Here is a 13,678-nt window from a genome sequence, read left to right as displayed (position 1 = left end):
GTAGCATTTAAAACCACGCTTTCCTTCTAAGATGATTTAGAAGCTCGTCAGTCGTATGCCCTCATAAGAACATAGCACTCCTCAGGTTACCCCAAAAGTTGAAATTCTATCATTAATACACATATTGGTGCCCGGGCCATTGTTTCTTATGATCTCGAGGAAGGATCTGGATACATCCAAGGTCCTAGACTCATGGCCCAGAGGTATCTTCTAAGGATTCGCTTAAACATCCCAGCTACCCACCCTTCCCCGCCCCCCATCAGTCTTCCTGAATCTCTAGGGCTTTTCTAGCATCAGAGCCAGCAGGGCACAGTGCTGGCTGTGTGGTTGTCACCCCTTGCCCGAGGGTGCCTTACTGAGATGGGGCGGAAGGCTGAGATGCAGGCAGCTACATCTGTTTCCCTACCTCCCTAGCGTGAGACCACTTCTCCCCCAAGGAGCAGGGCATTTCTCTCACAACTGAGCTCCTGCTTGGACAGGCCCTCCTAGAGAAGAAGCCTTTCCGAAGGCACTCAAAGTGTGAAACTGGGCACATGGGCTTCAGGGGGTGAGCCAGACAGCTTGGAGTGGGCACCTGCTGCCCACAGATCCCACAGACCTTCTGCTTCACCGCCTCATTCCTGACCTTGGCTTCTGGTATTAAACAGATCACTCTTGTCTTCATGCTGCTACCTCCAATGCCTCCTTTATTTTATTTTAAATTTTTTGGTTTGTTGGATCTTAGTTCCTTGCGCAGGGATTGACCTTTGGCCCTCGGCAGTGACGGCACTGAGTCCTAACCATGGGGGAACTCCCTTAGCCTACCCTTTAAATCAAAGTGTGGACACATCCATTGTCAGTGCACAACCTTCACAAGTGCCTACAAGATGCTCCTCTGGAGAAAGTGCTCAGGCCAAGCATCGTGCCCCTGTCGCCCACACTCTCCGGCTGTGGATTCCTGGAGCCGCTCCGGGACCAACCTGAGTAACAGGCTCTCCATGTCCCAGTCAGTGAAGCCCATCGCTGCTTCCTGAGGACTCCCCGACCACAGGGTGAGCCCGCCCTCATTCTCCCAGCCACCCCTGGTGTTAGCCTTCCAGGGGCAGGGCCCAGAGGGCTCATGGGGGTGATGCTTCTTCCAGGAAGGAAATGGAAAATGGGCTCAGATAGAAGGGTACCAAGGCCTGTCCTCCCACCAGCTCTGCTTGCTTGGCAGCCCCACAGAATGTTCCTCCCCACGTTCCTTCCCCTGAACTGAGGGGCTTACTTTATAATCTGGTCAGGCACTGGCTTATTCTTGAACCTCGGGTGTTCATCCAAGACGGGCTGGACAGTGAAACACTGGATGTCTGCAATTCCTGTAGTTAAGAGCTCACAACATGTTGGTCGGGGGTGGGGGGCAGTTCCAAGCACAGCAGGTCCCAGCTGAGACCCGCCGCCCCCCAGGACAGTCCTCTGGGGCCAAGTTTTTAATGAGTGACAAACCTCAAGATCCTAGGTCCTAGTGACCACTTAGCAGTCACCGTGGTCCTTACCAGAGCTGCAACCCTGTCCGAGGGCTCAGCCTCTGCTAACAGTTGGTTAGTATTAATAGCCCTTAATCTTTGCTATACTATTATCATGAACAAGAGTAACACCTAATGCATTTGTAGCTCTTGATTGATTGCACAGAATGTCTCCCCTCGGTCTCCTTTCATCTCTCTAGTTCCACTGACCAGCACTGTTAACGTTAATCATACTTTCCAGAGAAAGGGACATCAAGGTCAAAGAAGCTTGACAACATGGTGAAGGTCACACAGCTTGTGAGCACAGAGCAACAGTCTATATTTGGGTCTGTAACCCTAAGCTCAGGGTTCGTTGCTTATAATTGGTGCTCCCTGCTGAGCAGCAGCATCGTCATCACCTGAGGGCTTGTTAGAAACGGTGACTCGCAGGGCCCACCTAAGATCTAATGAAGCCCAGTCTGCATTTTGTCGGATCCTCAGGTGAGGCACATGCATGCTGCAGTTTGAGAAGCCCTGCTTTAGAGCAGGTGAATACATGCCATCTAGCACTCTGAGAGCAGCTGCCTGGGCCAGGAATATAAGGCCACGTCCAAGCTCAGTGGGAAACAGCTCCGTGATTGATTAGTGATGCCTGCCATGGGCACAGGCTACAGAAGAGTTATCACGTGTGCCAGACTTCTGTCACGCCTCTTCTAGACCTTTGTTCCCTGTCAGTCAATCATGCAGCAACCAAATAAACAAGGTCAGTCATCGCCGGTCCCACCCCTGAGCCTTACTTCCGTCTCCCCAGCTTCCACGGCTTCCTTACCCGTCTGTCATTTTCAGGTATCCAGGTTCTCTCCTCCCTCTATTCTACCTGATGCCCACCATGGCTTGAAAACTCTTCCCCTGAGCCTGACATTTCTGCCAATTAAGACATCACAAACTCCTCCTGTTGGCATTCAAATATGCCAATTTTGAATATGAACTATTCAAATCTTCCAATAGGATTCCAACCCATTTCCCACCATTATTTCTGAGTATGCAATAGATGGTACCGTCCCCTTTGCTCAGACGATCTCTCCACACCACCGTGAAGTTCAGTCCACCCTCAGCCAGGTGTCCCTTTCCTTCCTGACCCTCCACGGCATCGCATCTGAACACAGAACTCTCGTCTCTCCAGCTCCCTGTCTTCTCCCTACAGTCCCCTCCCCACCAGACTGGGAGCTTCCTGCTGCAGGTGCTGGGACTCCTTCACACAAAAGAAATGGCCAGAATGCAATTCCAAGTTAGATCCAACCCTCCCTTTCTCAGTAAACTCACTCTATGCTAACAGGCTGGGGATGTAACTGTTTTACTGCTGAAGAGCACTTCCACATTCAATGAGAGTCCCTCAGAAAGAGACAGAGAGAAAGACAGAGGTAGAGAGACATCAAGCGAGATTCAGAGGCAGAGACAATGAGAGAGGAGAGGGCAAGAACAAGCCATTCTTAATACAAATGAATAAGCCTGATTGGAAGAAGTCGCATAATACTCAGGAAAACTAATTTCTATCTCAAGCTCTACAGCAAACTGTCTAGGGCAGGAGTTGGCAACCTATAGCCCTCTGGTCAAATCCGGCTCACTGCCTGTTATTGTACGGCTCCCAGCTAAGAAGAGCGTTTATAGTTTCAATATTTGAAAAAAAAGAGTATTATGTGACATGTGATAATATTAAATTTAAATTTCAGTGCTCATAAATAAAGTTTTATTGGGACACAGCTACACCCATCCATTTATGTACTACCCATGGGGCTCCCCCAGCACAAGAGAGGTGAGCAGCTGTGACAGAGACACACGGTCCACAGAGACCAAAATGTGTCCCATCTGGTCCTCCCTGTAAGTCTGCCAAACCCTGTGTTAGAGGACGTCCTAAGCCACGTCTGCTATTTGGGCCTAGAGGAGAACCCAAACCTGTCCTGAAGAAGCCAGTGACATCACCCTCCAACCGTGTCCAGTAGGCTGCATGGCTGCACCCTCTCCCTGTGCATGGCAGAGGGGTGCGTGGGGAACAGGAGACACCCACCCAAGAGGCCTTTGCTGTTCAGTGACTTCCCCCACTTGGGTACCTACGTGAGAAGACACTGGGTCTTGTCACGCAACACAGGAAGGCAACAGAATGGAGCGTTAGGAGCTCAGAGTTTGCAAAACTCAGACTGGGGTTCAATCTTAGTTCCATCAATTTCTGAGACCTTGTGCAAGCTGTTTACATGTTTAAGCCTCATTTTTCTTATTTGCAAAATGCAGAGAGTAAAAACACCCAACTCATGGGATTGTTATGAGGATAAAATGAAACAATGCATGAAAATGCCTGGCATGCCATCACTTTACAATAGTTAATAGAGAACACTCTGTTCATTAATCTTAAATGAAAACGACAGCATTATAGAAAGAATGCAGACTTTGAGACAGACCTTGGAGTTCAAATCTCAACTCCATCATTAACTAGCTTCGTACTCTTAGGCAAACCACCTTACCTCTCTGCCTCATGTACTTCTCTATGAAATAGGGACAATTAATACCCACCTAATAGAATTCTATTGGGGTTGTTACTGTTTTTAGTCACTCAGTTGTGTCCAATTCTTTTGTGACCCTATGGACTGTAGCATGCCAGGCTCCTCTCTCCATGGGATTCTCCAGGCAAGAATACTGGAGTGGGTTACTATTTCCTTCTCCAGGGGATCTTCCAGACCCAGGGATCAAACCTGAGTCTCCTGCATTACAGACAGATTTTTTTACCACTGAGCCACCAGGGAAGCCTTTATGGGGATTAGAAAAATCTAATTACAAACCCTTCAGTCTTGGCATGGCATGAGGAGGACATTGAGCAAATGTCAACCCTTTCCCTCTCCACCTGACTCTTGGAGCTGAATCAGGCCTGTGTATGATGACACGGCCCAGTAACAGATGCTTTCTCCTCCCACCATGAGTTAAAAGGCCACACAGTTGTTCAGTACCAGGACATCAACGTAGCAGGGCCTCAGTACTAATCCCATGTCTCGCCTGTAACCAAACTCACATGTGTAACCAGCCAGCTTTGCCGCTGGTTACACTTCCTCCTGCAAATAACCCTGGTAGAGCACGCATGAAGGACAGGCGAGCATAATGAAAAGGTTACAGATGAATATGTATCACCCGAGGGGAAAATATTTGCATTAAGGTTCGGCAGACCTAGCAGACCAGCTGTGGAACCTGTCAGCCCCATTTTAAAGGCTGTAACTTAATTTGTGCTAGGGCGCAACACGGGAGCGGGACTCGGCTAATGCAGCCGTTGCAGCATCAGCCCCCGACCTGGTGAACACTGTGCTTTGCCGCATGGAGCCTCGTTTCCACCGTACCTCCCCAACCGCACCAGCACCATCTCCTGTCACTTCGACTTCCTGTGTGCCCCAGACAGCTCACTGCATCCATGCCTCCCTCCCTCCTACATTTCTCGAGCTCCCCTTTCTTCCCCCTCTCTCTTGTCTTCTTTCTCTTTCTGTTGGCCAGCAAGTGTTTCCTGAGAGCTGCCTTGGAGGATCACTGCAGTGACCGAGAGCACGGTCTCCGCCTTCCTGCAGCTTCCGTGCTACTTCTACTGTTGTTGTTTTTTTTTTTAATCCTTTTTATTGTAGAAAAGCCCCTGATGCTGGGAAAGACTGAAGGCGGGAGGAGAAGGAGATGACAGAGGACGAGATGGTTGGATGGCATCACTGACTCAATGGGCATGAGTTTGAGCAAACTCTGGGAGATGGTGAAGGACAGGGAAGCCTGGAGTGCTGCAGTCCATGGGGTTGCAGAGAGTCGGGCATGACTGAGCAACTGAACAACTGTGGTTACAAGTCACATTATCAAAGCATAACAGTTTAACCATATTTAACTCTACAGTTCAGTGGCACCAAGTACATGCCGTCGTTGTGCAACTATCACCATCATCCATCTCCCAAATTTTTCACCTTCCTAAACAGAAACTCTGTCCTCATCAAACACTAAGTCCCCATTGTGCACGCGTGTGTGCATGTTAAGTCACTTCGGTCATGTCTAACTCTCTGTGACCCTGTGGACTGTAACCCACCAGGCTCCTCTGTCCATGGGATTCTCCAGGCAAGAATACTGTAGTGGGTTGCCATGCTCTCCTCCAGGGGATCTTCCCAACCCAGAGATCGAACCCATAGCTCCTGTGGTTCCTGCATTGCAGGCGGATTCTTTACCATTGGGCCACTGGGGAAGCCCAAGTCCCCATCACCCCTCCCCAAGCCCCACTCCCTGGCCCCTGGCATCTACCAGGACACTTTCTGACTCTATGAATCTGACTATTCTAGGTACCTCATATAAGTGGAATCAAACAGTATTTGTCTGCACCTTCTGTATATTGGAATGTATTTTTAATGTTAACTTGATATATATCCCTGACTTCCCAGGCAGCACAGTGGTAAAGAATCTGCCTGCCAGTGCAGGGAGATGCAAGAAGCAGGGTTCGATCCCTGGGTTGGGAAGATCTCTTGGAGGAGGAAATGGCAACCCACTCTAGTATTCTTGCCTGGAAAATTCTCTGGACAGAGGAGCCTGGTGGGCTACAGTCCATGGGGTCACAGGGAGTTGGACGCTCTGAGCACACACGTATACAATACATGCCCTATGAACAGATTGCACCTTCTTGGTCTTTTTCTCTCCGCGCTATTCATTGACATACGTACACTACCATGTGTGAAGTAGTTTTACATTTGAAATCACAAAAGATAATGACAGATTGAGATCAGTTTGCTAAACAAAAGCAAACAGGGGTTGAGACAGCAGAGTACTGAAGGCTTCCGATAAGGTGACCAAGGAAGGCCTCCTCTGGGAGGTGCCGCTGAGTGAGAATTTGATGGGTGAGAAAGGAGCTGAGGGAAAGGCGTTCTAAGCAAAGACAAGGGAAAACACACAGGCCCAGAGGCAAGAACCAGCTGGGCACGTTTACGGAACAGAAACAAGATCTGTGTGGCCCAGAAGCATGAGAGAGGGAAGGAAAAGTGGGGGCAATGATGCTGGAGACACAGGCAGGGGCCAGAGGAAGGACGGCCCTGCAGGCTTGCTCAGGAGCGCTGAGTTCACTGTAAGCCTACGTGGCACCACGTCAGTTCCTGGAACCTCAGGGCCTTTGCACACGATGCTCTTTCCCTCTGCCTAGGACATTTTCCCACCTCACCACTCACCTTCAACATCACCTTCCTCAAGGAAGACTTCCTTTCCCTCCCGATCATTGCAAACAGCAGGGCTTTCTTATAGCCTTGATCACATTTTTACAAATACTTATTTAATGATGCTGTAAACGTCTTTTACTTGCTAGACTGGAAGCTCCCTGGAGGTGGGACCACTTTGTGAGTGTAATCGCTGGTTCCCTGTACAAGGAAGTGCTTGGCAGAGTCAGGGCTTAATGGTAATCATCACAAAGAAAGAAGGAATGAGTGAATTTATCAATGAACGCAAAACTGAGAGTTTCCTGAGATGGGTTCTTTTTGGAGCCCACACTGGACACTGGAACTGGCACCACTGCAGTGATTCTGGCAGCAGTCCCCAGCTCTAGGACTGGGCTCTGTGGGTTGAAGTCCTGGCAGGGCGGCCCATGCCAGGCCCTTGGCAGGGGCATTTGTTAAGGATACACTGGCCTGGGGCGTTCTTCACATCATCCCCAGGTGCAGAGGTTGTGTTCATCTTCTCCGCGTTGGGGAACTGGCTCATCAGCTGCATCTGGAAATCTTCTCTTCGCTCATACTCCTTCCCTCGGTAGATGAACACTTTGTTCTGCAGAGAAAGGACATCCATCAGAGATCCCAGGGCCCAGGCTTGGAGGAGATGGTTCAAGCCAAGCTGGGAGGCTGGTCAGGAGCACAGGGCTGTGGTGATAGCCTAGAGATCTCTCCACCCTCTGTCTCCCCTCCAGGGAAAGGATGGAACCTCAACTCACACACCTTCTAGCTGGGCACACCACTTTTTTAAAAGGATTGGTTCTAAAGGGAGAAGAGATCATGGATGCTGAGAATGTTTTCTTCAAACCATCCTATGTACAGCCTCCAGGGCGATTCCTCACTCCACTTTCACACCCACTCTCCCATCTACATGGCCACAAAGCTTCCCTCCTGCCTTTAATGGACCATGTGGGCTGGAAGGGACCAGCATGCGGGTCCTTCATCACGAGGCACCATGGAAACACTTTATCCTTCCCTGACACGTTAGCTCCTTCTAGACCACTAGTTTCTAAACAGGCAGTGATTTTGCCTCTTGAGGGATGCTGGTTATGTCTGGAAACAGTTTTGATTGTTACAGCTCCAAGGAGGAGTGGAGACCTGGGACCTAGTGGGCAAGAAGCCTTCAATGCAGAGGATGGGCCCACAGCTGAGCGTTCTCTAGTCTAAAACATCTGTAGAGCTGAGGTTGAGAAACCCTGTTCTGGACCCTATTTGTGCCACTGTGCTGCCTCTAATGGAACTCTGAACTCTTCTGTCCAAACCCATGCCTGTATCAATGTTTCCAAAACTGGATCCTCATTTTGGGCTTCCCTGAGAGCTCAGTTGGTAAAGAATCTGCCTGCAATGCAGGAGACCCCAGTTCGATTCCTGGGTCAGGAAGATCCACTGGAGAAGGGATAGGCTGCCCACTCCAGTTTTCTTGGGCTTCCCCGTGGCTCAGCTGGTAAAGAATATGCCTGCAATGCCTGGGTTCAATCCCTGGGTTGGGAAGATCCCCTGGAGAACGGTGGCAACCCACTCCAGTATTCCTGCTTGGGAGATCCCATGGACAGGAGCCTGCTGGACTACAGTCCATAGGGTTGCAAAGAGTTGGACATAACTGAAGCAACTTCAAGTCAAGTCAGGATGGGTTTATTATCATTATTTTTAAATAAGTTGTTTACCCTCCATAACTAGCACTAAACAGTTAACCTTTCATATCCTCAGGATCTTATTCCATGGATTCAACCAACCATGATTCAAAAATATTTGAAAAAAAAATCTAGAAACTTCCAAAAAGCAAAACTTGAGTTTGTTGCATTCCAGCAACTATTTACAAAGCATTTACATTGTATTTAGTATTGTAAGTAATCTAGAGGTGATTTGAACCATTTAGGAGATAGTATGCAAACACTACACTATTTCATATAAAGGACTTGAGGATCCTCAGGTGTTGTTTCTCTGCACAGGGTCTTAAAACCAATTCCTGGGAGTACCAAGGGACAACTGCATTTTAAAACTGTCTTAGTTTTAATTTTGGATGTCATAAATGCAGATAGATAAAGTCTACAAATACGGAAGTTCTCTGGGGACCTTGGTCATATTTTTAAGAGATAAAATGGCCCTGAGACCAAAAGGTTTGAGAACTTGTGCAATACAGTTCCTGCTGGGTAGCAGAGCTCCTCCGGCCCCTCTGAGCACCTTGTCCCTGGGACGGTGTGCTCACTACCTCACAAGACAGCCAAGGTTGCCATGTATGTAGAGAAACACAGAGGGTGGCTGAGGTGCTGTTAGTGGAGGGGGACTGAGGAATGTGCAGGGGAAGGGACAGCACTCGGACACCAGAGGGCACCGGATCTGAGCTCAAGCAGAGCCTCAAAGAACAAAGGGAGAGCCGAGAAGCGGGGGCCCGGGACCCTGGCCTTACAGACTTACCCGGAGGAAGGAGGGGAAACCCTGGCCGTAGTATCCAACAGCAAAGTAGTCTGGCTTCGGTCTGAGGATTTTCATGATGTTTTCATAGAATTTTGCCTGCTGGATCTGAAAGAAGAGAACTCACAGCTTGTAACACCACAGATGTGTATTAAAGGCACATTCAGCTCCGAGGGGTTAAGACGTGATCATGACACCAGAACGAATGTGCCAAGCGCACGTTTGCATATTCACAGAACTGTCTGGCACTGTAATAGTGATGTATTTACAATATACCAGGTACCCTGTTAATCATCCTACCTGCAGTAACACGGGTACTTGCACCACCCTCCTAACAACCCCAAGGAACTGTATCTCTGCTCTGCAGATAAGGAAGTGGTATCTCAGTGCATCCAGTAAGCACGGAACTGCATCCAGCCGGCTGTTAGGAGCCCCGCCAGCATCATCACTCTGCTCCCACCGGGAGTGTGTCTGGGGCCGACTATAGATGGGTAAGTGTTTCTGGATATGGATGTCTTCCTGCGTATATGCACCCAACGTACTTCACCAGTTCCAAGAGGTGCCTGCTTTTATATTTTAACATCTTTGAAGAGTTTGTGTTTTACTTTATACCTAATGGCATCTTCCAATCGCTATTAACTGGAGAGAAGTCATGACAGGGCAGGTAAAACAGAATGGTGCAGCTCACAGACGACAGCATTTCACATTGAACACAATATGGAAGATAAACGTGTGTGGCCCTGGATGTGAACTTGTGTGATGCGGGCTTGGTGCACAGCCATACACGCCCATTAGTGTGTGCGTGAATGTATACTGGGTGTGTGTGCATGCATGGGTGTGCATGGGTGGTGGTGGTGATGGTTTAGTCCGTAACACAGGAAGTATGTAGTTGTTAGTACAAATTATTTGTTTGTTTTAGTTGCTAAGTTGTGTCCAACTCTTCTGCGATCCCACGGATTATAGCCCACCAGGTTCCTCTGTCCATGGGACCCTCCAGGTAACAATACTGGAGTGGGTTGCTGTTTCCTCTTTCAGGCGCTATAGGTGTGTGCGTGCATGTATGCATGTGTGCTGCATACATTAGAAGGCGTGCGTACCTCCATACCCGCGAACATCTATGTGGGCAGACTCAGGCAGACCTAAGTGTCTCTTGGTGCAGAGGTGCGTGTGTTGACATCGTACCTGAGAACACTTCCACACCCATCCCCCCACCAGACAAGCCATCAGTCCTCTTCCAACACTCTGACTCTCATTTCACAGTTCCCTAGAAAGAGCGGGACTGACTAACCTCTCAAAACGTGCTCAGATGGGGCCCTGGAGTCCTGGGTCTCAGGCCACCAGGACATGTGTGTGGGGAGAGCAGCCCCCCAGGCCACCTCCCCACCAGCCCGGGCCTCTGCTTCCCCCTACTTCCCACTTTCCCCACCAAATCACGAGCTTCCAGGAGCTAATGGGAATGGCCAGATGGGGAGCACTTTAATGTGATTTATCTGTTAATCAGAAAGCACGGATTTGCGTTTTTATCTAATTGGTTTAGTGATTTGTGGGAATTTCACAGCAAATGTGGTACAGTGTTTACTGGGTGTGCAGCAGAAGCAGCAGCCCCAGCACCGGGCAGGTACTTAGCGCTCCATCAGAGAAACTGTGCCCCATGAGCTTTCCCAGAAGACCTCCCTCTGGAAATATTCCCAGCTGGGAGGGAGATGCTCAGCACAGTTTGGCTCGGCTCAGCCCGACTTCCGTTCCTTTCCCGGGGTCCTACCCCCACATGTCTCCTGCCTCGGCTCCCAGTCTCCCCAGCCTCTCTGCCCAGCCAAGGCCCCAGGCACCCAACCTCCAGGGCAGCCGGCTCCCCCTGGGGACTCCTTACCAAGTTCTGGCTCAGCAGCTCATAGTCAAAGATTTCCATCTCATACTGTTCTGCCAGCTCCTTGCACAGACTGATGGCCTCTTCCCACATCTACAAGGAAGGTCATGGAGACAAAGGTTACAGGGGGCTCCAGGCTTGCAGAGCCATTGCCGAGGAAGGCACCGGGGCAGCTCCATATCTGGGACTGAGCCACAAGCCTCCCTGTAGCCCAGACCCTGCCCCGTACCCAGGGAAGCAAAGGCATCCCAAGAAGCAGGCCTATCCTCTGCTTCTCACCCTAGCTTCCTGATAAATAATGAACATCCACACACTAGGCTAAGTGCTTTATTTACATGCTCTCTGGATCTTTACAACCCCTCTGAGAGGTGACTAGCAGCACCTGCCTTTCCCAGGTGAGAAACAGAGTTCAGACCGGCAGAGCATCCACCCCAGGTCAAAGGCCTAACCTAAAGCAGGGCCAGGATGTGCACTTGAGGATGACCCTGGACCTTATACTAAGCTTTAGAGGGCCAAACTGAGGAAGTAGCATTGACAAATATATACTACCATGTGTAAAATAGGTAGCCAGTGGGAAGCTGCTATACAGCACAGGGAGCCCAGTCTGGTGCTCTATGATGACCTAGAGGGGTGAGATGGCAGGAGAGGAAGGAGGCTCAAGAGGCAGGGGATATATGTGGTGTGTGCGTGACTGATCCATGCTGTTGTACAGCAGAAACCAACACAGCACTGTAAACATTGCAAAGCAATTTTCCTCCAGTTAAAAAAAATCTCCTCCCTTAGAAAGTGAAAGTGTTAGTCCCTCCATCATGTCTGACCTCTTTGCAACCCCATGGACTGTAGCCCACCACACTCCTCTGTTTGTGGGATTCTCCAGGCAAGAATACTAGATTGGATAGCCATTCCCTTCTCCAGGGGATCTTCCTGACCCAGGTTTCAGAGCTGGGCCTCTTGCATTGCAGGTGGATCTTTACTATCTGAGCCACCAGAGATTTCCCAAAGAAAAATGGTTCACAAAGAAAATAAGCAGGCAGCGAATTTCTGAGGCTAGAGTTGGAGCCAGATACAGTTCTCTTGATGTTTGCTACTGGGATCTTTTCACTCTGCCAGTCCCATCACTTTCTTTTTCCCTTTGGCCAACTTCCTTCCCTCCTTCCCTTCCACCCTTCTCTTTCTCTCACTTTAAAAAACAAATGTGGTAAGAACACTTAACCTGAGATCTGCCCACTTAACAGGTTTTTAAAGGCATAACACAGAACTGTTAACTATAGGCCCAATGTTGTACAGAGATGTCTAGAATTTACTCATCTTGCATAAATAAGCCTTTATACCATCACTTCTTAACTAAATTATTTAGGGTGAGTGAGCAATGGGCGGCATAGAGGTGGAGGAGGTACTAGAGTATTAAAAAAAGTGATGAAAACTTTTTTTAAACAGGTCTTTTGCATCTTTAAAAAAATTCTGGAAAAAAAAACCCTCTGGATAGAGGGGGTCCTTTCCATCTGTTCCATTTTAACTGAAACCAATAGATGGTCCTTCCATCCTAGACCACAGCAGTCCGGAACCTCTACAGAGGGGCAGAGGGAGGTGCTGGGTGGGCTGGAGATCTGGCAATCTCAAGGGACACCCATTACATTTCAAATTTGGCTTCAAATGGAAGATGCACCTAAATGGAGAAGTTGGGGGAGGAGGGGGAGGAGAGAGGGGAGGTTGCCAAAATGCAGTGTGTGCTTTGTTGCAGAAGTGCTCTCTCTGCATCCAAGCATAAAAATAAATAAAAGCAAGTGCTGAGTGGAGGACTACGGCTGTAAACCCATGGACAGCTTAGTGAGCAGCATAAAAATGCTTTACGTGCCAGGAGGAATCAAGTCCACAGGCGAGTATGGGCTGGTTCTCTCTCCTTAGCCTGAATGAGAAGATGGGATTAAAGGCCCAGGGCTGGGCCAGGGGGCTGTTTGGCTCAAGTGGAGGTCTTTGCCAACTTTTTGTCATAATATGCCAGAAATACCCTCCCTACGTGTTAAGGGATCAGTGAGGGGCTAAGAAGGGAGATAGGCAGGGAGTCGAATGGCTGGAATGTCCTTTAGGTCTGCCCGTGTGGTCACTAGGACCTCTGCCAGTCACTGACCCCTGAGTCTCCTACGCTGGTCACTGAGCACCTGCTGGCTTCTGGGCATGGCACACAGGGATGGGAAGTGATGGACGGACAAGACAGTCTCTGCTCCCCTGAAACAGAAGTGGGTCAAGCGCACACACGAGCAGATGCACTAGCTGGGTTTTGAGGGATGTGGAGGAGTCCATCAGGTAATGACAAGAGGACTTCAGGAGTAGAAAGTCATTTCGTGTGTCTAGATCAATAAGGCTCCATGAGGGGAGGTATGGGGAAAGGAAGTCAAAGGGATGCTGAAGACTTTGGGCTTCATTCTAGAAGCCACTGCAGCAGTGGCACATAGAGGGGGCTATACCCATCCGCTCCTTCCTCTCTGCCCCTGAAGCGCTTTAGCAGCACCCTGTTCCCACCCTCTTCCTCCTCATTATTGCACAACACCAAGGGGTTATGTGCAAAAAATAAAAAAGATGATGACCCATATGTGTGCTTTGCCAGCTAGTAATACGTCCCTTAGTACTGGGGCTTATGCCTTCTTCCTCTCTGCTCAGCGAAGGGTTGGCTGAGTCGGATACCGGCCTGA

General features: G+C 49.4%; 1 protein-coding gene across 1 annotated transcript in view; it reads right to left on the bottom strand.

The window, feature by feature from the left end:
- The window catches only part of DOCK2 (dedicator of cytokinesis 2), a 457,789-nt gene that overhangs the window by 26,407 nt on the left and 417,704 nt on the right, over positions 1-13,678 (bottom strand). Inside the window, exons 39-42 of the mRNA XM_027520183.1 lie at positions 10,992-11,081; positions 9,125-9,229; positions 7,124-7,265; positions 1,247-1,328 (exon numbers count right to left, since the gene is read on the bottom strand). Of these exons, the coding sequence (XP_027375984.1) occupies positions 1,247-1,328; positions 7,124-7,265; positions 9,125-9,229; positions 10,992-11,081 (419 nt within the window). The remainder of the gene's footprint in view (positions 1-1,246; positions 1,329-7,123; positions 7,266-9,124; positions 9,230-10,991; positions 11,082-13,678) is intronic.

This window comes from Bos indicus x Bos taurus, chromosome 20 (assembly GCF_003369695.1).
Source record: "Bos indicus x Bos taurus breed Angus x Brahman F1 hybrid chromosome 20, Bos_hybrid_MaternalHap_v2.0, whole genome shotgun sequence".
NCBI lineage: Eukaryota > Metazoa > Chordata > Mammalia > Artiodactyla > Bovidae > Bos > Bos indicus x Bos taurus.
The sequence above is the reverse complement of the archived record's forward strand: the minus strand, read 5'-3'. Positions and strand labels throughout refer to the sequence as shown.